Source organism: Python bivittatus, unplaced genomic scaffold (assembly GCF_059951505.1).
Source record: "Python bivittatus isolate LINGU-HERP-01145 unplaced genomic scaffold, Pbiv_v1 ctg000070_np1212, whole genome shotgun sequence".
In the NCBI taxonomy this organism is placed as follows: domain Eukaryota; kingdom Metazoa; phylum Chordata; class Lepidosauria; order Squamata; family Pythonidae; genus Python; species Python bivittatus.
The window spans coordinates 50763735-50788225 of record NW_028277034.1 but is presented as its reverse complement, the minus strand read 5'-3'; the positions used below and the strand labels follow the sequence as shown (position 1 = coordinate 50788225).

General features: G+C 41.1%; 1 protein-coding gene across 1 annotated transcript in view; it reads right to left on the bottom strand.

The window, feature by feature from the left end:
* CCNI (cyclin I) overlaps positions 1–24491 on the bottom strand; it is a 46532-nt gene that overhangs the window by 9119 nt on the left and 12922 nt on the right. The window contains exons 2-3 of the mRNA XM_015887804.3: positions 14573–14729; positions 1784–1918 (exon numbers count right to left, since the gene is read on the bottom strand). Coding sequence (XP_015743290.1) covers positions 1784–1918; positions 14573–14686 — 249 coding nt within the window. The 5' untranslated portion in view covers positions 14687–14729. The remainder of the gene's footprint in view (positions 1–1783; positions 1919–14572; positions 14730–24491) is intronic.

Genomic DNA, 24491 nt, shown 5'->3' with positions numbered 1-24491 from the left:
CACCAGGGTGTTAGTTGCAACTAAGTCTTCATTTCCTTCCAGGAGGAGAAAGGGAAACCACTCCAAATACAAGAATCCCAGAGTTCTATCCACCAAAGTCAGAGCTGTGCCGTCTAAAACATAAACTGCTATGAGGAAAGGGACTGTAGAATTGTTTAGAGGAGGAGAGGAAAAATGAGGGAGATTTTGAGTAAGCAAAACTCCATCCATAGCTGGAAACTATTCAGCGACTAATTCAGGCCAGATGGTAAAGCCCCAAGCTGTAGAGTACACAAGGCTTAAGAAAAGAGCATTAAAAGAACATTATGACTGCTAAAAATGAGACAGATTTCAGGGTTAAGCAACTGGAAAAAGGTTTGCATTCCTATTAAATTCTCTCTTTGTAGAGCTTTATAAATTGACATTTCTATGCTGAGTAATATTGGTCTCTCATACTCAGCTGTATAATGTTCCAAAGACAGTAAGAGGTTTATAAAATTATCTGTGGTATTAACAGAAATTGGGGGGGGGGGTATTTCTTCTGGTAACATAATTTAGGACAAAAATAATAGAGGCAAACAAACAACAAACTAAGGGTTTGTCTTCACACCTTGCTGAAAAGTATATGGCAATGGGAATGTTACGCCTACTATGAGTTATATTGTTAAACTTTATTAAATTTGGTGGCCTTTTCTAACCCTCTATGGGGAAAAAAACCACAAGGTAAATAAGATTTTCCTAGAATTTGATCTGGCCATTGCTGCAAAACCTCACCCTCTAAATGCCCTACTTCTCCCACCACCACCCCACCACATGGGGCATTTAGTTAATGCAAAAATTATATTCAGAACCTTCTAACTTCCCTACAAGTTGCTGGACTTGGACAGAATTTATTCAACTTCCATTTGTTGAAGAATCCCAGATATAATTCCAGTAACAGAAGAAGATGGTAACAACAGCATAATGCTACATTCCAGTTTTCTCCAATCTGGTGCCTTTCGGTGTGCTGGATTTCAGCCCCATAATTCCCAGTAATTGATTCGGCTGGGTGGGAATTATGGGAAGAAAATTTCAATACTTCTGAAAGGCACCAGATTGGGGAAGGCTGTTCTATATGTTCCTCCAAAAATAAGTACTGTGTTCAATAAGACTTTGCTCCCAGGAAAGCTGGCATAATATTCCATCTTTAATTTCTGTTGGAGGCTTAATTTAGCCTGGCCAACAGGGAATACTTCACCTTCTTCCTTCCCATATTCAAACAAGGCTGAGCAAGGGAAATATGTTTTTCTTGGTGGACATTAATTCCAGGCAAGAAATTAGATCCCAAAAATGGAAATGGAAGCAGTCCCAAATGATCATGGTATCCTATCCTAAGCAACAGATTATTTTGGTCGAAAAAGTGGAAAAGTGTTGTTCCCAGTTCTTTTTCTCACCACAAATATAAACTTCAACTTTGCATTTAAAGACCAATCAGCAGCAACAAATCCTGTTATGCCCATAACATTAACACTCTGGGCCTCTTCAAATGAGCCTTTGGAATTGAGAAAACACCAGGGCAGGCAGAGCAATGAAAATTGCTCGGTTCCAGCCAATAAACATGAAAGAGAAGATCATTGCCTTCAGCCCACAGTGCTCACAGAGATGCTCAGGACATCTCCCTGTGGTCTCCACAGCAGAGTAAGTCAAACATCAAGGGTCCAGGTGAACAGCAGATGGAAGATTTCATACAAAAAGGCTTTGCTCAGCTGGGATGGAGGGCCCCAATGATCAACCCTTCCAAAGATCTTAGAGGTCAAACTGTTACCTTCACAGCAGCTAAAAACCTGTCCAAGAGGCTGACGGCTAGAGACAGCGTTTCTGGGTAAAGGTGGAACTGGCATCTGAGTTTGGCCAGCCACTGAATCACTTCATCTCGTTGGGTTGGAGAAATGCCTACATCCTGCAGAGCAAAAACAGAAAAGGTAAAACCAATCACACACACACATTGAGAAATTCTCATATTAATTCATTCTTAACATATGAATATCTCATCACTCTGTTTATCTCTCTCTCTATCCATATCCTCAAATGCCTCTCCACCTTCTGACACTATTCTACGTTTCTGGGCCAATCTACATGGGAATGGTCTGGAAATTTTTGCCAGAGTAGATACAAATTAATCCCTTAATTAAGTCCTTGGATGTCTACTTGCTGTATAATTTGGGATATGTGTGTATGTGTATGTGTATGGTTGTATGTGCTGGGAAACCATCATATGTGATGGTCTATCTAGATTCCTTTCCAAAGTGGGATCACCTAGATAAGCTGGGAGCAAAGTTCCCAGAATTGCAGAGTTCTACAAATTTAAATGCCAACATCTGGAGGACACTATGTTGGAGAAGGCAGTGTGAGACATGGCTTGCACACAAGGTGCTAGAGGGAAGTGTGATATTGTTTAGGAATTTTAGTTGAAGTGGTCCTACTTGCATTAAGGGATGTCACACGCATGCTGCAGGGGAAGTCCAGATCTTTCAACCAAGTTACTCTAGCCAACTGCAAAGCCAGTCCAACAGCATCAGCAACTCAAGTAGTGACTTAAGGCATTTTGAGGAGTGCCAATAGGGCTGCACCTCAGGAAGCCTTGAAGCTTCCCAGAGAACCCTGGGGCAAAACTGTCACACTTTGCACAACCTGAGGAGTTGTGGAAGAACATTTCAGATGGGGTGGTGCAGCTGCTTACAGAGTGAGCCAACTCTCCAGATTGTGCTGCAGCCTCTGACACGGGACGTGTTCAAACGTACAAAATTACGTCATAAATAAACAACATTTCTAAAAGGCATAAAGAAGAGTAAATACTTCAAAGAAAGACCTAAGCTAACACATGACAAATATGGTTCTGTGGTCAAAAACCCCATCCACATCCTAGGTTCTTCTCCCCCTTGCTGTAGCATGCAGATCTGGAAGTGTCTGACAAGTGGTTTTGGGGGGAAGTCTGTTAAGAGCCGACAAAAGTATTCCGAATCCCTTTGAGGAAGGGTGGGTAGCAATCTTATAATTAGGACTGCGTATTTAGAAAAATAAGCAACATTCTGGCTGGGATCCAAAGAGCTATTTTCCCGGCTTCCAAGAACCTGGGCATTGTTGGTAAAATGTCTGGCTTTTTTTATATAAAGGACAAATCTCATCACCTATATAAGCCTTAACACAAACTGCTTCTGAAACTTTTTCAAGGTTCAAAAATGCTCTTAAGGATGGGGACGATAAGCCTAGAAATGATCAAGAACTGCAAGTGAAATGCAACCTTGATGCATGAAATTTATTATGTGATTTTGGGAGAAGCTATAATGCTGGGAAAGAGAAGAAGAGGACGACCAGCAGCAAGGTGGATGGACTCAGATACGATGAGCACACCACTGAAAAACCTAATGGACCAGATTAGGGACAATTTATCTACGTGGACACTAAAAGTTAACACCGACTCGATGGCACATAATCAATCAAACCAAAATCTGATGAAAAACTATAGGCATTTGTTAAGTGTGGGCCTTTTATATCACGCTTTCTGGGAGTTAATTTGCCAAGCGTACTTCCATTGACTCAAAAACAGCAGGAAAATATGTCGATGGGCTGCCAGTTTTTTCAACAGAACCTTGAAAGGCACCATGTAAATAGGTTGAAAGCAAGTTTTGGGTTGCCCACCAGTGTCTTAAATTTTACCACAGCTTCTAGTGCAAGATTGAGAGCCTTAAATCAAGATGAAGTACTTGTACCTCAAAAGAACAGAACGGATTCAGGGAAGGGAACTAGGAGAACTATACAAATCCACTGAAATTTCTGCGGAATAAAAATATTTCAGAAAATTCCCTTATGCTCCATGCATAAACACAGACACACAACAACAGAACAGCAGACACACACACCCTGAGACACAACACTTTGATTACCCAGTAGAAAATAACCATGCCTTCTATGGCCATCAGTGGTCAAGGGATTAGAAAGAATTTCAAAGGCCCTAATTTGCAGGTTTATCCCTGCCTTGTATAGTGTAAAACTAGGTAGTCAGTGAGGGAGGAAATATCTGTTGTTTCTATGCCTTAATATAACTAAGCACCCCCCCCCCATTGGGGTGGGGGTGGGGTATTCTGCCAAAAAAGCTGGTTATCAGAATCTTCTTCAATTCAACAAAACTTCAACGGGACTGATTTGGACAACGAATACATTTTTTGTCCAAATCAAATTGGTATGTTCGAACGGATGGTTCAAGTCAAACCAGAGATTTCAACTCTCTGACCATTCAGATCAATTAGACAATCTGGATCAGTTGGAGCTAGCTTCTGAACATAAATCCAACCAAACTGGTTTGCCCAAGCTTCCTAGGCTCATGCAGGAGTTAAAGCAGCAATCCCCCAGCCACGCAAGGAACGCCACAGTGATTGTCCAGTGTTAACTCACAGACCCAGCACTTCCTTCAAGTCCAAATGATAATTCTACATGCCCACTCACGTTGCTGCCCGAGACCAAGTCACAATTGACAAAATAGCTTTACTTTATTCTTAGAAGTTAACAGGATGGAACTAGAACAAAGACCAGTGAGGGCTTGAAAAAATGGTTGAAGTGCAGTTCAGACAGAAAAGCAGTGTGGCCTCAAGGATACAGATGGCTGAGAACGCTTTGATTTATTTGCTTGATCAACCGTAAAAGACAGAAAACAGTAAAGAATACTTTCTAACTCAGTGTTTCTCAACCTTGACAACTTTAAGAAGGGTGGACTTCAACTCCCAGAATTCCCCAGCCAGCATCTCAAAGTTGCCAAGGTTGAGAAACCCTGCTCTAGAGTGAAGGGTTTTTTTATATCTTGTAAATAAATAAATGAAAACATGAGTTGGGTCCATGCTTTGTTGTCCTGAGCTGCTGTTGAACTGTGGGCCTAGATGGGCTGAGAATGGAGTGAGTGCAACTTGGAGTGTAACTCCAACCTTACTATTCAAGCTACACCCCAGTAAAATGTGTTCTGGTTTTACTTAAAAGACATTCCCATTTTTGCTATAAAGAATAACTTACTATTGACTGTATCAAAACTCCCAGGGCTTCTGGCTGTAAGCAGGATGGAAAATTTCTGTTCTAAGATGGCTGACCCACACCATCAGCTTTTTTCTTTTTAAAAAGATGGGCCCCCACCGGTGGAACAGAATTTCAAAACCGAATACTGTTGCTGTGGCCACTGCTGTTCTATTTGGGAGGGCTTCTAACTGAAATATTTACATTCAGCTGCCCAGTGGGGCAGAGAAGAATTTCCCCCTCGGGTGATTTTGAAAACCTGCAAATCCAGAGTGTTGGCTGGGGAGATGGCAAAGTTTTCCCTAACCATCTGGGAGCCGAGCTTTTGGCATGGCTGCAGCAGGGGGGTGGGTGAAAATCCCAAATGCACCACCCAGAGTTTGCAAGGAGAGGCAGAAGCAGCAGGCGTGGCCCTCAGCCAGCCAGCCAGCCAGCCAGCCAAACAATGTGCCCTCCTGATTTGGGGATTCTGACTTGGCAGTCCCAATTTCCCCCTTCCATGGCTATGAGTCATTATTGGTAGCGAATTCATTCACCTTCATATGTGAGCAGAGAAGAACACTGTGTGTGTGCATAAAACAGTGTTTCATCATTGGCTCCCCATGGATCAGCCACCACTCCACTGAAAGATGGGGACCATCACTTTTTAGATATAGAGTTACAGAGATGTAGGTAGGTAGGTAGGTAGGTAGATGATTGACAGACAGACTAGGTAGGTAGATGATTGACAGACAGACAGACAGACAGATGAGACCCAATTTGATGTAGTGGTGAAGGCCTCAGGCTAGAAACTGGGAGACCATGAGTTCTAGTCCCATCTTAGGCACAAAGCCAGCTGGGTGACCTTGGGCCAGTCCCGCTCTCTCAGCCCTAGGAAGCAGGCAATGGCAAACCACTTCTGAATAACCTTGCCAAGAAAACTGCAGGGACTAGTCCATGCATTGTTCAAGAATCAGACACAACTGAATGGATTAAAAAAAAAAAAGATAGATACACATACGCATATATATAATTTTTATTAAAGAAGTTATTCCACAGAGTAAAAACAATACAAATTTTGACTTAAAGATAAGAGAAATGGAGAAAAGTAATAGAAAAGTGAAAAAGAAATATAGAAAAAGAAGTAGAAAAGAAGGAAAAAGCAAAAAAGAAAGAATAAAGAAAAGTGGCTTCTGGTCTTCTTAACAGCAGTTGTAAGTACATTTATATTTCACCCCCTCTCTCTCTAAGATTACATCGAAGTTTCCTTCTTTCCATAATCTACCCTTTCTAATCATCAAATCCATAAATCATCAGTTCATTTTTTTCTTTTTTCAGCAAAAAGTCTCAAGAAACCCCAGCACACAATTCATTTGAAGTATTTTTCTCTTTATGGAACAGCAGCCCCCGACTTGGGGGCTGTACCAAGCCCTTTTCCCACTCTGGCTGCACTATCTGGTCCCCCCAAACTCCTCTTCGGTCGTGGCGGTATGACTGCCAGTATTTTAAAGTTGTGTGCAGTAACTGTATTACATTTCAATTAGTGCAATGGAATCTCGATAGCCTAATTTAACCAACACTTTGAATTTCACTGTATTCTTATCCCCCTTTTTCCTTTGATTTTGCTTTAGCTTTAGGATTTTTTGTTTACTGTTCCTTTGTTGGATCTGCATTTTTAGTTACCTTCCTTATGTTTGTTTAATAAAGGCGTTTTTAAAAAAGCTTAATTTTTTAAAGCTTAAAGTGCCTAGGGAAAAAGACCAGGGGAAGAAGGAAGCCTCTAGCAAAGGGCTATAAAGGTGTCCACAGTACCATATGGACACCATACTGGGTACCTGTGCTGTCTTTCACAATTTCCCCATACTGAAACTGGTGTGTCAAGCATCAGACACAGGCTGTCACAACAGGTGGCAGCATCTGGTAGACCCTGGCAGGTACCAAAAAAGCTTGGTTGAACCTTGTAAGTATTTGGATGGGAGATCAAGCTCATCTTGAGGAGATTTTACTGCACTTAATGCACAGGATAGAATTTGAGAATTGCAAAATCAAAACCCTCTTAGATAAGGGCTGCTAGCTCTCCGGCCTGGTGGATTCTGAGATCAAATATCCAGCACCAAGGATATGGTTGTACACAGGGCATACTGCCCAGAACCTAGCATAAAACTGAAGCAAATAAATGTCTAATAATAGCAGAAAAGTTAGTAGGGTTAGGGTTAGGTTAACCCCTCCAAAGCAGTGGCTGACAATACCCAGCTTATGGCCTGATCCAAATTAAGCACTTAGTACAGAGTGTACTGACCTCTGCACACCACTGCAAATGCTGAATTACGTGGAATTTGCAGAGGGAAGCTGTGGTTGGGACACCCTGTGCCAGGCACTTTTTCTGGATTGGGCTGTAAAGAAGCAGGTACCATTGATGTAAACAGACTCTTAATATATCAACATTTGCGATGTGAGTATGTGGCCACATGCTATAGGTTATGTCTTGTCTGGTCAGTGACCCTGTGAAAAGGTTTTAAAAAAAAGACAAAACATTTATCCAAAGTGTAGAAGCTCCCCCTGTTAATATGAGGACACAGGATAAAGGATAGAGCGCTAGAGGAAGATGGTCCAATCAGCATAAGTATTTACATTATAGAGCCTATTTTGGACAGTGCCTGCCACATGGATGGACCCTCCTGAGTCCAACCTGTCATCTGGATTATCGGATGAGGCTCAGAGCCAAACAGGAAGGATTTTCTAGCAAGCAACTGCAGAACAGGACAAACGTCTATCAACCTCATACTGGGTTGTGAAGAACACACAGCATGCTGTAACCATATGGATAGGTGGAAAAGGACAGCACAGGTGGAAGACTGGAATATAATAGACCATCAGACTGGAGTAGGCAACCCAGTGACTGTTAGATATTTGGCACTACAATTTTCACAACCATGACCATGTATGCTGTAGCTGATGAGAGATGGAGTCCAAATCATCTGGAAGGCAGGGTTCATCCTCCTTGCATCTACTGTATACTATTTTCCATGCAGAAAAGGATAATGGGTTAAGCACAGTAGCTTGCTTATTTCTCTTGCCATTCTTGCTGCCTTCTATATATGGAAGATATCTGTTTGTGGAGGAGAATTTCCACCTGCCAAGTTGTCCCCAACATTTTAGAAAGCTGGAGAGTCAAGAACTCAACTAAATTTCCTTATGTGTAAAGCAGAGCCACCGTACTCACCATCATTTCACCCCTTCCTCACGTGCAGGACAACTGAATCAATACTTCTATCTCCAAAATAAATCAGCATAGACAGTATATTTTTAACCTGAACTTATAGCTAGACTCTACTCTAGTTAAGACCACACTGAAGGGTACCAAGAAACCCAGCCATTCCAGAGGATCACACACAGCCTCTTCTACAAGGAAGTGTCTTGTGATCAGATGGTAAAAGGGAACTTTGACTTTCAACATAAACACAGACAATGCTCTTTTTATTCCCATGATGTAGCCTTCAGCTTTTCACACAAAAAAGAGGTAGGGGAAGAAAATCATATCATGCAAGAATCTAGAAAATCCATCTCAAAATCCTACAAAAATCTGGAGATACTGTTTAGAGGAATGTGTGATGCTTGTATTATAGAAAAGTCTGCAATACACTTGGGTCAACCAGGTGAAAGAGATCTGTTTTGGGGAACAACAGACTTCTACCATATATCAATAGCTGTTATCAGATTTCTGGGAGCACTGAAAGCATCTAGCATCAAAACGGAGCAAGACTGTTGAAAACTGTAATAACCTTCTTATACTCTAAATACCGTATACTTGTTATGGGTGCTCCATTCTGACTTTCAGTCAGGTTGGTACAAACGGAAGATATCTCAACAAGGGCCAAATGATTTTCAAATAACATAGATAAAAAGTCTCTTGTTCTCCTTCCTCCCACCATGGATTAGTTTCAGACAACAGCACACTGTTGGGTTTTGATCTGCAAACAAGTTTATGTAAATGCTGTGATTCCATGTGTAGATCCTGAGAATGTTTAGCTTGCATTCGTTTATTAAAAAAAAGAATTATAATTCTTACGGCTATAAAGATATAATTGGAAGTGTGTAGGCAGCTGCTTGCTAAAATCTCAAAAGCAAAAGGTGTTCTTTGACTGATACATTGGGCTCCTGCTCCCACTCTGTTTCATGTTCCCAGTGATGAGCATAACCAGAACAAACTCGACAGAGTAGAAAAATTGCAGGAACAACCAAAGACAAAATTACTGTATTAAGACTCTAGCTGCACAATTTACGCAGACAACCCTAAGCTTTTCAACAGCTATTGTGATTTTCCCATCTGCAAAATTGCTGCTGCTGTGAAGGTGGGCAGTCACAAAACAATTCCCACACCAAAGCAAACAGACCTGGATGCTCTCTGCACTTTTCTTCTAGCCTTTTAGAATACCTCCTCTCCTACTTTCAGCTTACCACTGTCTTTTGTCTACGGAAATGGGAATTTGTTAACTAAACCCCAGGGTATATCCTTGCTCACTTCTATCTTCCAAGAACATCTTTGGAGTCCCTGCAGAGCCCAGAGTCATTTTATGAAATAAAGATGATGTGGGAAGCATGTCAGCTTCCTGTCTAAAATAAAAAGAATATTTTAAAACTTTTTTTTTTTTAAAGAAATAAATAAAAAAAGAAATCCACAGGTACGATAGTGCCCATGGATGGCACCCTGAGGTCTGTTGATATTCAGAGTTCATAGAATGCTGCTCTGTTTGGAGCAAAATTTGGATAAACTAGATAAAATAATATGAATTTTATTCATATATATTCATTCATTACTCATTCATATTTTGTTCATATTTATTCATAGAGGTACAAAATCTATAATTTCAGGAACAGAATGCTCAACTTCAGAACATTCCATTCTTCTAGACTACGCTGACCAAGTCATTCTGGGGATGTTGACTGCCACTTCCATAATCCCTGTCCACTGGCCTTAATGACTGCTATTGATGGGAGCTGTAGGTCAGTGGGACCTTTGGTCTAGTATGGTTTGAGCCCCACCATCACCACTTCCATGTCTTCTGTTTAGTGGTTCAGCTCTTGCCCTTCACTTTTCCCTCTCTTCTTCATGTTACTGCTAGAAACCTCTTCCACATGTGCTAATATTTCCAGATAATTTTTGGGACCCACTTCTCCATTCAACCACATGCCAGGGTAGAGAAGAAAAGTCATAGCAAAAGGCATCTCTTGACATATTTCAGCACCCAACATATTTTCAACCTGAAATCTTAAGCACTTGCTTAATTCCAATTTTAAAATTAATGGGGGGGGGGATCCGCGTGTAACATTTTCAACAGTGGAAAAACAAAAAGAAAGCATTACTAAGGATGCTTGTAGCATGAACTGATCTGATTTTAAACACAGAACAGTGCTATGTTTTCTGGAGAGAGAAACAACATTTGCCAATCTCATCACTCTATGCTTCGGCGGACTTTCCTTTTCCACCCACACAGCCAACTGCAGGAGCCAGGAACAAAAAGTGAATAAAATCTAAAGTAGTAAAAAAAAAAAAAACCTACATTGCCAGACTAAAATGAAGATTTGGGCTTCACTTCTCTGACTCCAAAGTATTGCAACAATAGGCATAGGAAAAAGTGCAAACAGAAACCCGCCATCTGTATGGTGGACTGGCTTCACCAAGTTATTGATGAGCCATCCACAAATGTAAGGTTGTGTGTTACATATTCCAGTTCCTCTGGAGCACAGAAAAAGCACAACATTTGAAGTTGGGAACAGAATTCCTATTCAAAAGATGTTGTGCTCTCACATAAAATAAGCTTATAAAAGCAGCTTTCTACCCTTAAGTCTGTACAAACAAAAATGACTGGGATCAAGGCTTTAGAAGCCGAAAGAGATGCTAAATCTCGTTTATCTTTATGCAGAGTAAAGAGAAAAAGGGCAGGGGAAAGATACATACATTATGCAAAGCAAATATGCCATATGGTACAAATTGGTTTAGTTTCACAGTTTAAGCAAATGTGCATGATTTCTCTCATGCAGTAAAATCCTGTGCGCGCATGAGTTCAACAAGACTTTCAGGTGTGTATAGGTTTGGAGGCTGGTGCTACAATCCTATCATATTTATTTGGAAAAAATGTTTCACTGAAACAGATGGAACTTAATTCTAAGCAAACACGAAGCCCACTTGTGATCCCACCAGTGGGTATAGCCACAGTACAGTGGATAAGAATGGGGCCTTCTCCATAGCAGAGCTCCAGTTACAGAACTCTCTGCCAAGACATGTTCACTTGGCCCCAAGATGTCTTCTTTCAGAAAACAATTGAAGATGATCCCCCCTTCTTTTTGAAACTCTTCTGGGGTTCTCTGGAAGGAAGAACAGCATAGAAATCAAATAAGTAAGATTTTCCTGTGAGCCTGTAGGGTCTACATGCCATGATTCTGATCTTCTAAATATTTCTGTGCCACCATGACACATCTAAACACATGCACCACACAAATTCTATTTTTTTAAAATAACATCCAGAGCCTTGAGGATATCCAGTCAAAGAGGACAGAGATTGGAACATTTGGAGCAAGTAAACATCCAGAGCAAATAACATGATTTCTTCAGATAAGATTGATCAACCCTTCCTAGTCTACTGCCTTCCAGAAGTGCTGAACTACAACTTCCATCATCCTCAGCCCACCAAAGTTTAAATGGCTTGATCCTGCCTATAGCGTGGGATAAGCTTTGTGCTATTATGGCTTCTTAGAAAGAATCTTTTAATTTTGTTCTGATTTTCCTATGTTATATTTTAAGTTGTACATTACTACAAATCCATTTTTCAGAATAAAAGGATTTGTTGATACTTTTAATACCTTTAATGAGTGATTCAGCTGCCTGATTTTGACAGGAAAAAAAATCCAACCCATCTTAAGCCAAAATTAATTCTGTCAACAGAAAAGTCCACAGTCTCTTTCAATATACTTTATGCGTGTCCCCATTCTAAAACAAATCATTTTATATTACTACCGTAAATCTGGAATTGTTAAACGCTCAAAGCTATGTTAGACAAGTATCTTTCTCTATGGCGATATACTGGCTTGCTATAAATCCAACTGTCTGAATTCCATCCATCTTCTCCTTCTAAAAAGCACTTTGAAAAATCCAATTTAATTAAAACCATCTGTGCAAAAAAAGTAACATGAAATAAAAATAAACAAAACCATTTATAGTTCATTAGGCCAGAGTACTTTCCTAGAACTGTGTTTTCTAACATCAAAATCTGGATCAATAATAGACAATGCAATTTCAAACATGGAAAAACATGCTAATCTGCTGGAAACAGCGGATTAAAAATAAAATGCAAATGGCTTCCAAGCACAGATGCTGATCTATCAATAAGTTGAAGCAACTAGGAAAAATTCAGAGTCAGAACTGGAGCTTTATTCACACTATATGCATGCAGGCAATTTAGGGACAACAATTGAGATGAACACCTATTGGGTTTGAAATTTTATGCAATGAGTAAGAACTTTCTCCAAAAATTGTGGGATGCTATCACCAGTTAGGTCTGCTGCAAACAGAATTTTGCTGCTTGGTGTTATTAGTCCAAATCAACAAAATCCAATTTCCTGGATTTGGGGGTGGGAGTTTTGACTCTTTTTTTTCCAAGCTCCATTAAGCCTATTTTAGGGCATGTGAGACTTTCAAAGCCCTTCCTCAGTCAAAATGCCATGAAATCACATCTCCAAATTTCAGCAACATGCTCAGAGGAGGCTACACCAGGATGAAGAGTGTCTACCCTTGAACCAGGGGTGAAAGAGAAGCAATGGCCTCCAGAGTAGAACACTGCCTGCAAAAGTCCTTGAGATCTTACGAAAGCTACTTCCAACAAATCAAAAGGAGGGAGGGAGGGAGGAAGGGGGAGGAGAAGGCATCCTTCTCTGCCTCCATAGAAGCCATGGTGGAAAAAAGAGGACTATTCATACCTGGGGGGCACTTCTGCAGAGGTTTTCCCACCTTAAACAACCCCCCTCCCCCAATATTATTTGGCTTGCCAGGAAAATAGGAAACTCGATCTGGATGAGTCCAAAGCTCGCTCTCTCTTCCCACAAAGTTGATGCAACGAAAAAGCCTGTCTTTTTCAACCTAGGGACCAGACCCTTTGTAGGCAAACTCAGTCCCATTTCTTCTACCAAGCAGAAACATTCAGAAAAGCCTTGGCTGAATCATATGGAATGCCTGCCATTGGCAAAGCCGTTTCCATGGTTTTCAAGCAATCTTGGCCTCAGAGACAAAAAACACCCACAAGTTGTTCCCCCCCCAAAAAACTTGACATCTAGCCAACTGTAATCATGAATGTATACAAATATGAAATCATTTCTGCCAAGGAAAGCAAGCAGGACATTGCCACCCTAAGCAATTTGTCTGTTCCTTGGCAAAGGGTATCCCAATTCTATAATCTTTCAAAACAAGAATTAGCCACCTGCAGTGTCTACACCAGTGTTTCTCAATCCAGAATTCTGGAAGTTGAAGTTGTCAAGATTGAGAAACACTGGTCTACACTGTACAAACTCTGCAAATATATTTTCAGCCTAGGATGGGGTGGCCAGAACTTGCCTTATCTTGCTTTTTAAACTTTCCCCCGGCTTCTGGTCCCTAGTAATGTGATGATGTTACCAAAATGAGCTCTACCCAAATTTACAGCCTGTCCGCATGGAGGGAGGACATTCTGAATGAGGTTGTGATAAGGAGTAATAAGCCCTCCAACCAGCTCAACTTTCAACAAGTACTGGATAAATGCATAATATAATTCTATTCTAATCAGAACTTGCGGATAGATAAGAGACACAGAGCAGAACTTGTCCCAGTCAAGAAGGGACAATCCATTCTGTGTTGACCCTACTCCCATTTGCTTTGTACTACAGAACCTTCCAGGACAGTCTTTCCCAAATGTGTTAGACTACAAGACCCATTATTCCAAGCTAGCAGAACTAATGGCCGGGCAAGGAGACATAGTCCAACTCTTATGGTGAGCCACATATTACTGATTTATTGCTGGGCTTATAGGTCAGTCCAACTGAGAATAATTCTTGAACAGCATTCACCCCAACCTCCATAAATTGGCTTGAAAGCAATACAACAACAAAAACACAAATCAGTATCATTACTCCACCCACATGCAACAGTGCTGGGATTAAGGAAAGCTATTCTAAAGGGATTATGTCTTTGAATGTCAAGGCATACATAAGGCAGAAGGGAGTTCCTCAACCACTTAAAGGAACAAGCCCGTTTATTTCCACTAAGCTGCCACACAAAAGTAGGCTTCTAATAACAACGATTTGACAGCTGTTGCAGCATAGTACAGTATGTTCTTCAGACGCCACACGTGTTCACCAAACAAAGCATTACTCATCTTGCAGAATTAAAAGGCAAGCAACATAAGTTGCTAAACAAACAGGCACAATGATCCACTAGTAGATGGGATGAATTCCATCATACCTGCTCCCCGTAAGTAGGAAGGTCTTTTGCAATTTTGCTGAATCAAAATTTAAAGCAACCTAAGTGAAAGACAAAACTGAAGAATGTTACCTCATTGGGCTGAATTTTGGGCACATACACTTTCCACATCTGAGCTTCCCTAGAGATTGCCATCTCTAGGAGGATGGACAACCTCTGGCTCTCCAGGGGTCCTGAAAACTTCATGGTACCCCTTGGGTCTGCCTGCCACCCAACTGGATACAGCTACCTGCAAACAAAGGAGAGAAAATAAAAAACAATGAGTGATTTGATAGGAAGCACATATTGCAAACCATTTTTCAATTTTATAAGCTCCAGTTGCAAACTGCAATATCTTGTTTTGCCACAACCATACCACTCTGGTATCCCCACTCCCATATTCAATTTTTCTGCTTTGCTTCCTCAGTTGCTTATCCAAGGTTCCTCAGTAAGATTGGAAATGGCAGGCAAGCTTCTCTGAAGGACCAACTAACCAACATCCCTGTAAAATCCAACCACAGAAGACCTCTGAGTAGAGTCAACTTTAGAAGGTGCCAAATTCTAGGAACTGAAGGAGCTTCCATGTCTAGGAGGGCCACTCCATTCATTTCAGCAATCTGTTGAGCTGGACACCTGTTTCCACAATTCTTGGTGGCATTCTGTCATTGGAAGAGTTCGAATCTAAGAATCACTTGGAATTGAGAGTTGGGGACACTGCATTATATCCTATTTAAGTAGATGATCTCAAGCTATGTTAAGCTCTAGCCTTTGAGCCTACTCTACAGGCTTCCATCTTAATTCATCTGTCAGTGGAACAACCTTCCTTCCTTGAATGCAACAGGGATTCTTGGATGCGTGCCTAAGCATTGACCAAATTAAATGAAGACTAGAGTTTAAAAGTTACCCAACAAGAGAGCTACCATAACAGTGATCACACCAAAAACTGAGACAACAATAGTGGTCAAACCAAGACGGTAATTTTTGTCTTATCTAAGAATGCGTATGTTCCTTCTAGAAAATACTGCAGTAGCCAACTTGCATAAGGTATTGTCCTAGAAAGATTTTAATTTGCATTGGGAATTTTTCTGATTAATGGCATATACAGTCGTGTGAAAAAGAAAGTACACCCTACTTGAGTTCTATGGTTTTACATATCAGGACATAATCAAAATCATCTGGTCCTTAGCAGTTCTCAAAAGTAGGTAAATACAACCTATGTATGGAAGCAGTAAGGGTATACAGTGGTACCTCGGGTTACGAACGCCTCTGCTTACGAACTTTTCGGGTTGCGACCAGCTCCGGCCACAAAAATTTACCTCGGTTTGCAAACTCCGCCTCAGGGTACGAACCGGATCCGCGGCCATTTTCCGCTGTGCCACGTGGTCCGCGGCCATTTTCCGCCCGTGCCACGTGGTCCGCGGCCATTTTTCTGCCCGTGCCACGTGGTCCGCGACCATTTTTCCGCCTGTGCCACGTGGTCCACGGCCATTTTTCCGCCTGTGCCACGTGGTCCGCGGCCGTTTTTCCACCCTGCCGTGCGGTCCGCGGCCGTTTTTCCGCCCTTTATGTGTGGTCCGCGGACACCGGAACGGATTAACGATAATTACATTGAACCTTACGGGAAAATTTGCTTCGGGTTGCGAACAAATCGGGTTGCGACCAGAGTCACGGAACAGATTAAATTCGTAACCCGAGGTACCACTGTACTTAGTTTTTCACACATGGCTTCTCCATTTTGGCTTTCTTTTTGTAAAATAAATGACGACGTGGTGTAATATGTCATGTGTTGTTGTTCATCTGAGGTTGTATCTGCCTACTTTTGAGAACTGCTAAGGACCAGATGATTTTGATTATGTCCTGATATGTAAAACCATAGAACTCAAAGAGGGTGTACTTTCTTTTTCACACGACTATATATCCGCTGATGTCCTTGCTAAGGATCTTCCCTTGGAAAATATCAACTGCCAGGCCCCTGAAAAGAATTACCAATCATTGGCTAAAGCTACACTTCTTTTGTAGGGGGCAGGGCACTCTACACATTCCCTCTTTCAACATTTATGTCTTGCTGCAATCTCACGAATAAGCACACAGCATCAATTATGCATCAGTAGAAAAGAAGCTCATCGAAAGGTCTTCCCAGCGATCCAGCTCCATCCTTGCCATGCTCTATTTCTTGAGCAACAGACAAGTTAAACAACTCCTGAAGGTAACAGCAGAGCAGCTTCAAGTATAGTAGAGATAAAGCAAGAATAAAAATAATAGAAGTTCATAATTCTGCACTTTTTCCTAATTCTGAATTTTCATCTCTCCTTCAGGGACTCCAAATGTGGGAGGAGTAAGAGAGATGTGCAATGCTATTTATGCTACCCATCATGTGCCATTAAAAATAATCCAACACACATGCTGCTTGTTCTCTCATATTTTTCCGAAAGATTTCAAAAATCTGTCTCTCTGTCTATCACTACACATGAAGATGTTAGAAACAGAATGTATAAACCCATGTCGTCTTGCCTTTTTAATTTCGTTGTATTTTTAGTTAAAAGTAAAGTATTAGTAAAATAAGCTATTTAAGTCTATCTGGAGAGCCAAGATAGGTGTCTCTTCCAACCACAATCCCTATAGATCCTCTACTTGTTATTCAGACCAGCTGAGTTTGCCTCTACTCCTCTCTAACCACAAACCTTGCTAAGAACATTCTGGGCGGCTGTAGGGCCAAGGCCATGGGAAAGAATCTGAAGCTTGGAATTTCTTCTGCCCAATTTTGAAATTGAAACCCACCACCATGGATGCCGGCCATGTTCTCTTTGGTCAAGCTGTTGACAAAGTCTGCCTCTGTCAGATTTAAACTAGATGGCTTCACTTTTCTGCTTGTTTACAGGCGTTCTACCATGAAAGTTGGCAACAAAAGCAAAAGCGGGTCCAAAGACTTTTTAAAATAATAGTAACAACTTGTAGTGAAGTTTGCTGAAAAACAGCCAATTCCATATTTCCAGAGCAACTTAAAACTTGGAGGGACGAGAGTTTTTAAGATGCCCCTTAAGCAAATAGGACTGAAGACTTTTATGAAAAGAGTATTGCAAAGTATCTCCAATTTATATTCCTAGGCAAGCCAACAAAAGCTAACCCACATGCAAGCCTGAACATGGAGATGGCCATCCTCCATTTTTGTAGAGTATGGGAATCACAATAGCTGGAGGATGGGTAACCTTTCTAATCGCTCCCATGGGTGGTGGGGAGGACCTGCTGTCCCTCAAATGACAACCCTGGTGGGCGTGCCATAGAACATTCATTTGGCAGAAGCTGCTGAGATAGTTTCCCACCACCATTTCTAGTTCTCCAGATCATTCTCTCTCACTTCAGCTTATCTTTGTCCTTTGTCTTTCCTGATCAAACCACCCACTGTATATATTTTCTAAGAATGTCTGTTTGGTCTGGGTGGCGTCCAGAAATAATAGCAGCAGATATGAAAGTAGGGGCTGGTGCTTTGCTTTGACAGATTGCTATTTCTCAATTTTGAAGGAGTAAGATGGAGCAGGGAGCCTGGCAGGTGCTATGGGAGTCTCCATGGGCACCATGTTGTCTACCATGCACATAACTTTAACTTAATTAAAATAAAGCTGAATAACTAGAATGGAGAGATGAGGACAACATGGGCATCACTGACCTAGGACCCTGTTACTTATACCTTCCAACACATAAACATTTTCCTCCTAAATAGACTGTACCTGTCCGTTTTCCACTGAATGCTCCATTTTCTGAAGTGTCAGACTAATGCATAATTAACAGCAACAATGACAACTACTACTACTACTATTATAAACTTGTGTATCTCCCAACCCTCAACAGCTCTTATGGAGTGGAATGCACATTGACTCACTGTTGAAAAAGATATCGGATAATATCCACCCAAAACTGCATTCATGAAAAAAAAAAATCCTCAGTAATTTCCCTGTTCTACAAAACAGAAAGAGGAATTACTTGGTTACTTTCTGCCCCTTAGTCTTATTTTACTTAATAGAAAAGCATCAGGATTGGTTCTGCTTTTATTCATGCCAAAATTAACCAGACTGATAGTTGCTGGAGTTGACAAAACAGCATGGCTCGAACGGTTAGAACAGGATCAACTGAAGTCAACACTCCTCCCACCTCCAGGATGTGCAAAAGAGAAAGTGTGGAGATGCTGAAGGTCTGCAGTGAGGGGGAAAGGAAAACATGTAGGAAAAAACTTTCCATACTCCTAGAATCTGAATTTCCTCCTCCCCCAGTAACCACAGGAGGAAAAAAGGATTATGGAGTAAATTTCAAACAACCTCTGGAAATTACACAGTAGGCGTTTCTACATAGAGTAGCTTCTATTTCTTCACCGAAGGCAAGGAGTTCTTGCGTGAAGACTGTATTTGTATTTACATTACTTATTACTGAATTTATACCCCACTTTTCTGCTACGCAAACTAGGTGTGGCCGAATAATCATAAAAGCCTGAATATAGAACCTAACAGTAAAATTGGCACAATTAAAATCTAAAGCAGAAATTAGATTCTGTATCCTGAAAACCCTTACAAAACAAGGGAAGACCGAATGCCCTTGCTGCATGGGGATTTGCTCCTCTGGGTCACCCCTGCAAGGTAGGCCAGGTTAGAGGCAGACACCAAAACAAATCCAGCAATGCTATGTGATTGTTGTAGGGTATAACAGCAGAAACCTGAAAGCCTGCCTGAATTTCTTTGCCCCATTTTATACCAAACAGAATCAAGGCAGGTTTATTTTGAGTTTCTTTCTCACACTTTCCACTTTCCTAGGACTAAGTTGTTGTTCTTTCCCCCTTAATGGCTCCGGCATTCCTTCGTCAAGGTTATATCTACATTCCTCTCTATATAAAGCCAGCTTGGAATGCAATGGAGACCATTAGCAGCAGTCCATTTACCCATGGAGAGATCAGATTATCAGACATTATGACTGCCTGTTTCCATAGTAGGACAAAGCCAATCTAAACTCCTTCTCCTAGGGAGTCAAAGAAGAATCAACGGGGAATGATAGAAAATGGTGCTAATACTTTACTGAAAGATAAGGTTCTCACTTCAATATACAAATTTAGCAGCATTCATATTATCATATTCTATGTAACTTATTACTGAATTCTTACTAATCCAGCAATTTATGAAAACTCCCAGACAGTACACATATATGTTGATGGACTTCCCGTACTTCCGAATTTCACATACCAAATGTGACAACTGTATGATTTGGTGCCTAATACATTCTGTGTTTCTCAAGTAGCAATATTACTAGTTAATGATATGTGCCTAAAAGTTATTTCAATTTTTCCAATGCTACATTCCCCAACCCCAGAAATTGTATATCTCTAGGAGAGAAGATAATTTCCAAATATCTCTCAAGTAATCTAAGACTCAACAGTGCTCTTCTTTCCAATCAACCTAGTACAATAAGAGAGGAGCCTAATTCCAAGGTCAACTATCACCAACAGGGTGCCCTTTGTGTATGTTGGACTCCATGTCCTATCTCCATGGCTGGGGCACTTGGTTGGGGAAGGCTGTTCCAGACTCTTTGCAAAGAGATGAAGGTTTGGAAAAACCATGTCCACGTCTGACCTTGAAGGAAGAGCAGCTGACCTCCATCTATGCCAGTTGCTTCTGTTGATAGATGCTAGTTCACTTACCTTGATTTTCTGTAAATTGCCTTGGTCCATGCCTCCCACTGCAGGCAAACCATTAAGCATAAGTTTGTTGGGGTCCCATTCTTTCACTACTGCAATCCTGATATGTGCCCTCTTGCTACGTTCAAGTCAGAAGTGATTAGGCACATTTGCTTTTGTGAGTGAGGAAAGAGGAAGTAACTTTGGGTGATGCAAGCAAAGGCAAAAGCAATAGATTAAGTGACTCACAGGAAAAAAAAATTGCATGTGTCACAAAGTTTACCCCAAGATGGGCTACCTCAATCTGGGGCCCTCCAAATGGAGACTTTAACTCCCATAATCCCTAACCATGGTACAGATATTTTTTTCAAGTTTTAATTTTTAAACATTAAACATTTATATGTGTTCATTTATATTAGAATTGTTTTAACTGGCAAGCCTCTTTAGGTGCTCTTCAGGAAGAAAAAGACAGCATGTAAATGCAATACTAATTTTTAAAAATAAACCTGGGGATTATCTGTAATGCCCAAGACAGCATGGGCCCAGATTACTGGAGAGAATACCTTCTATATAAATCCAAACTGAAAAATTCCAAACGTGAATGGGACTGTCAATGTTCATTAGTGGAGATCTTACTCCATTAAAAGCATGGAAATCCATAACAACTGACTGGAGACTACTAAATATATAGGTGAATATCAACATTCCTCAGATTTGAGACAGTCATTTTCGTGGCTCAAAAAAAAAGTGGGAGGGGGGACAGCAAATATTCTTCTTTTCCAGTCCTAAAGCTTGTGGGAAGTAGTGACTACAGCCACTGAGATCTGGATCAAATCTCTGTTGAGCTAGGTATTTACTCTGCACTCTTGGAAAAGCAGTTGATGGTTCATGGAGGGGAGAGAATGGAAGCCTAAAAAAGATCATTCTGGGCTTTTTGGATTCAAAGGTCCAGCCAAGTATACCTATCAAAGAGAAGAGGTCCTATCACAGGGCAAGGTGAGAAGAAAGTCTTGGTTGAAGATTTCAAGTGTCATTAAGACTTACTGGGAGAAGGAGAACAAGGTGCAACTTATGAAGAATCTTATCACAATTGATCCTCAGCTTAAACAAAGGACAAAAGAGAACTATCTGGAAGGTCCACATCAGGAAGTAACTTGAGTTAGCCTTCTAACAAAACGTAGCATGGTGTGAATCTGGTCAGTTGGTCATGCTGATCATGTTTTGGTCAGTTGGTCATGTTCCATTTCCATTCTGTTCTGTTCTCCTTCTTTCTTGGTGTTCCAATTTTTCTCCATTGTTCAGAGATCACTAAGATCTCAGACCTCAGTATGTTTCCTTGGGATTACACTCTAATCATTTTTAATTCCTCTGTAATGGTATGTGGGAAAGATCTTGGGAGATGGGGTGAAGAGATGCTGCCAAGGGAACAGTCAGATAAGAGACTGCATAGCCCGCAACAGGACAGTGGATGGGGCAAGAGGTTCAGAAGAGACCCTCCTTAGTTTCTCAGGCTGTAAAGGAGATGGCAGGAGAACTGTATTTCAGACTTGCAAGACTCTGTTTATGTAGCTTTACAATAAAGTAGAATTAGATTATCTGGTTGTGTTTCCTGTCTGGTCTATCTGGTAAGGCTAACACCCTCTGAAAAGCAAGGGCTTCTGCTAAGGTTTTCTTCTCATGGGTGGATATGAAGAATGCCTCCCTCTTATGCATTTCTTTATTTCCACAAAGACCAGCATTTGCTCTGAGTAGATGCTGTATCCTTGGAATGGGAGAGATCCGATCCAGTGATAGAGGGATTAAGAACATATCCACATGTGCTTAAGGTTGTGAAGACAAACTTTGCACAACACTGAAGAAACACATAGGACCAATAATATCTGATAGGGAACTTAAACTTGGAGAATATGTAGCAATGGTAAAACTAACAGTATATACATATAACAAAAGTTTAACTAAAGTTAAGCAAGAATGGCTTCCATATATATTACATATTATGCAACAAGATAAATACAAACACTTAGAGCAGTGTTTTCAAACTTGGCAACCTTAAGATGAGTGGGACTTTAACTCCCAGAATTCCCCAGCCAGCATGTTGGCTGGGGAATTCTGGGAGTTGAAGTCCACTCATCTTAAAGTTGCCAAGTTTGAAAAACACTGAGTTAGCACACAGTTTCTGAAGTTTACACCAATACGTACTGCAAATCGGTTGAAGTATAAAGAAGGGGGAGGTGAGAAATCAAATATTTATCTATATTATTTGTAGGAGTGTTCCAAATTTTGGCATTAAGCTTCCTTTTAAATCATGAAAACAACTCAATGGATCCTGCTTGGGATCTTTTACTAATGTTATACTGAGCATTAATTGTATAACTTCAGTCCTTCTTTGTCCATTTATGGATATGATCTTTTTTTAAACCACATCTCTGTTTCAAATAAAAAAAAAAAAAGAATACATCTACAAACCAGCTGCTTGAATCCCCCTGCCCTACTTTCCCCCAAGATGGGGCCAAGATCTTAGCCAGTGTTCGGAGAGATCAGATACACAAGAGCTTCTTTTGAAAACAATTCCAGAAAAAAAAGAAGAGGGAGGGAGGAAAAGTGGGGAAAGAAAGGAAGGTTTTTCTCCCATGCTGGCATGTAGCCTAACAACGTTAATTTTGGAGATGCTGAAGATTTTGAAATTGAGCCTACATGAAATCGAGTCGTCTCAGTATTTATTTATTTATTCAATTTATATAGCCGCCCATCTCAGACCAGGGACTGAGATGACTCTATTAAAAAATAAATCAACAAAGCGGGGGGCGGGGGGAGAAAAAGTGGGAAAAGGAGGGAGCAAAAATAAACCCCCTGAAAATTAACTCTTTCGAGCTGAATCCAAATTCTAGCATGGCTGTTCCAAAGGAGCTCCCCTCTGCTTTTCCAGAAGTCATCCTTATTTTTGTAGCTTTATAGCTATCAGTACACCCAGGTCTAGCCACACCGTCATGCAGATGCAAAGTTTTGCAGCACTGAAGTTAAAAACGGAAGCCCAGAAATGACATCTCACGGTTTGCAAGACTCCCATCTAGGAAGACACATTGCGCCGCCGCTGATGCCCTGAGGGTACCTCAAATCCAATCATTATTTTAAAAGGTTTTACTGAACAGAAACCAACCAGCGCCCCTGTAAAAAACTGTTACCAAGCTGTAATGCAGCAACAACTGGGGAAATAATGAGAGAAATTATTATACACACAACTGGTGTCTCATCGCCCTGCAGTAACTATATTTAATGCTGATTCAATTTTAAATGTTATAGATGCAAATGGGCCATTCCTTGTAAAGCCTAGGCACTCCTTTGTTGTCTGCTTCCATGCAGGGGGGTTTGCAGGAGGCAGTCAAAAAAGTCAAGATGGCGCCACAACCGTGTGATCAAAGCTCCACCTGATTTTTATGTGCAAAGCATCAGGAACGGGTTATTTCTTGCTGGTTGTGGACTGCACAACATTGGGCGCCATATTGGCAAGGTCACCATAGGCAGGGTGATCACAGAGTCATAGAATTGGAAGGAACTAATTCAACCCCGTGCCCAGGGCAGAAAACCTCAGGTTCATGTAGAACAGTGTTTCTCAACCTTGGCAACTTAAAGATGTGCGGACGTCAGCTCCCAGAATTCCCCAGCCAGCAAATCTGGCCAGGGAATTCTGGGAGTTGAAGTCCACCCAGCTGGGTGGGCTGCAACACGTGTACATGATAAAAGCAAGAACAGGAAGAAATCAGATTGATTTTTAAAAGATATTAAAAATAAATCAACCCTCCTGCAAGATGGACGCCAATAAAACTAGAAGCTCGAGTTGAAGGCCCAGTAAATTAAACTTCTTCTAAAAGCCACGAGGGAGAGCTTCATGGATCTCTGGGGAACCATGATGCCAAATATTCAATGACTGGGGCCCAAAGGGGCTTTGGGGTCACAACCCCCTAGATGTGTGTGTGTGTGTGTGTGTCTGTTTGGAACCTTAAGATTCCTGGATAATGAAAAAAAACCCTCAAGTTTGAAGCAAAGCAAAACCACTTCACCCAGTTTACTGCAATGCAGTCATCCAGGCTCGTGAATAAGGAAGCAGTTGTTTAGACTGGCTCATAAAACGTAGATTCTGCCATTTGCGGAGATGACTCATCCACCAGCCTTGCTTTAAAGGGCATCTCTAAAAGGCTGTAGCGCTGCCTCACAATTATTAATAAGTATCTTTGTGCCGTTTGATCGAGCAACTCAAAACCTCGCTCAGATTCTACTATGGGAAGGTCATCGTTCAAAGCAACTCCCCAGGATTAACATTTCAGGTCTGATCTGACAGCCAAGGTGGGGTAAATGGTTAGA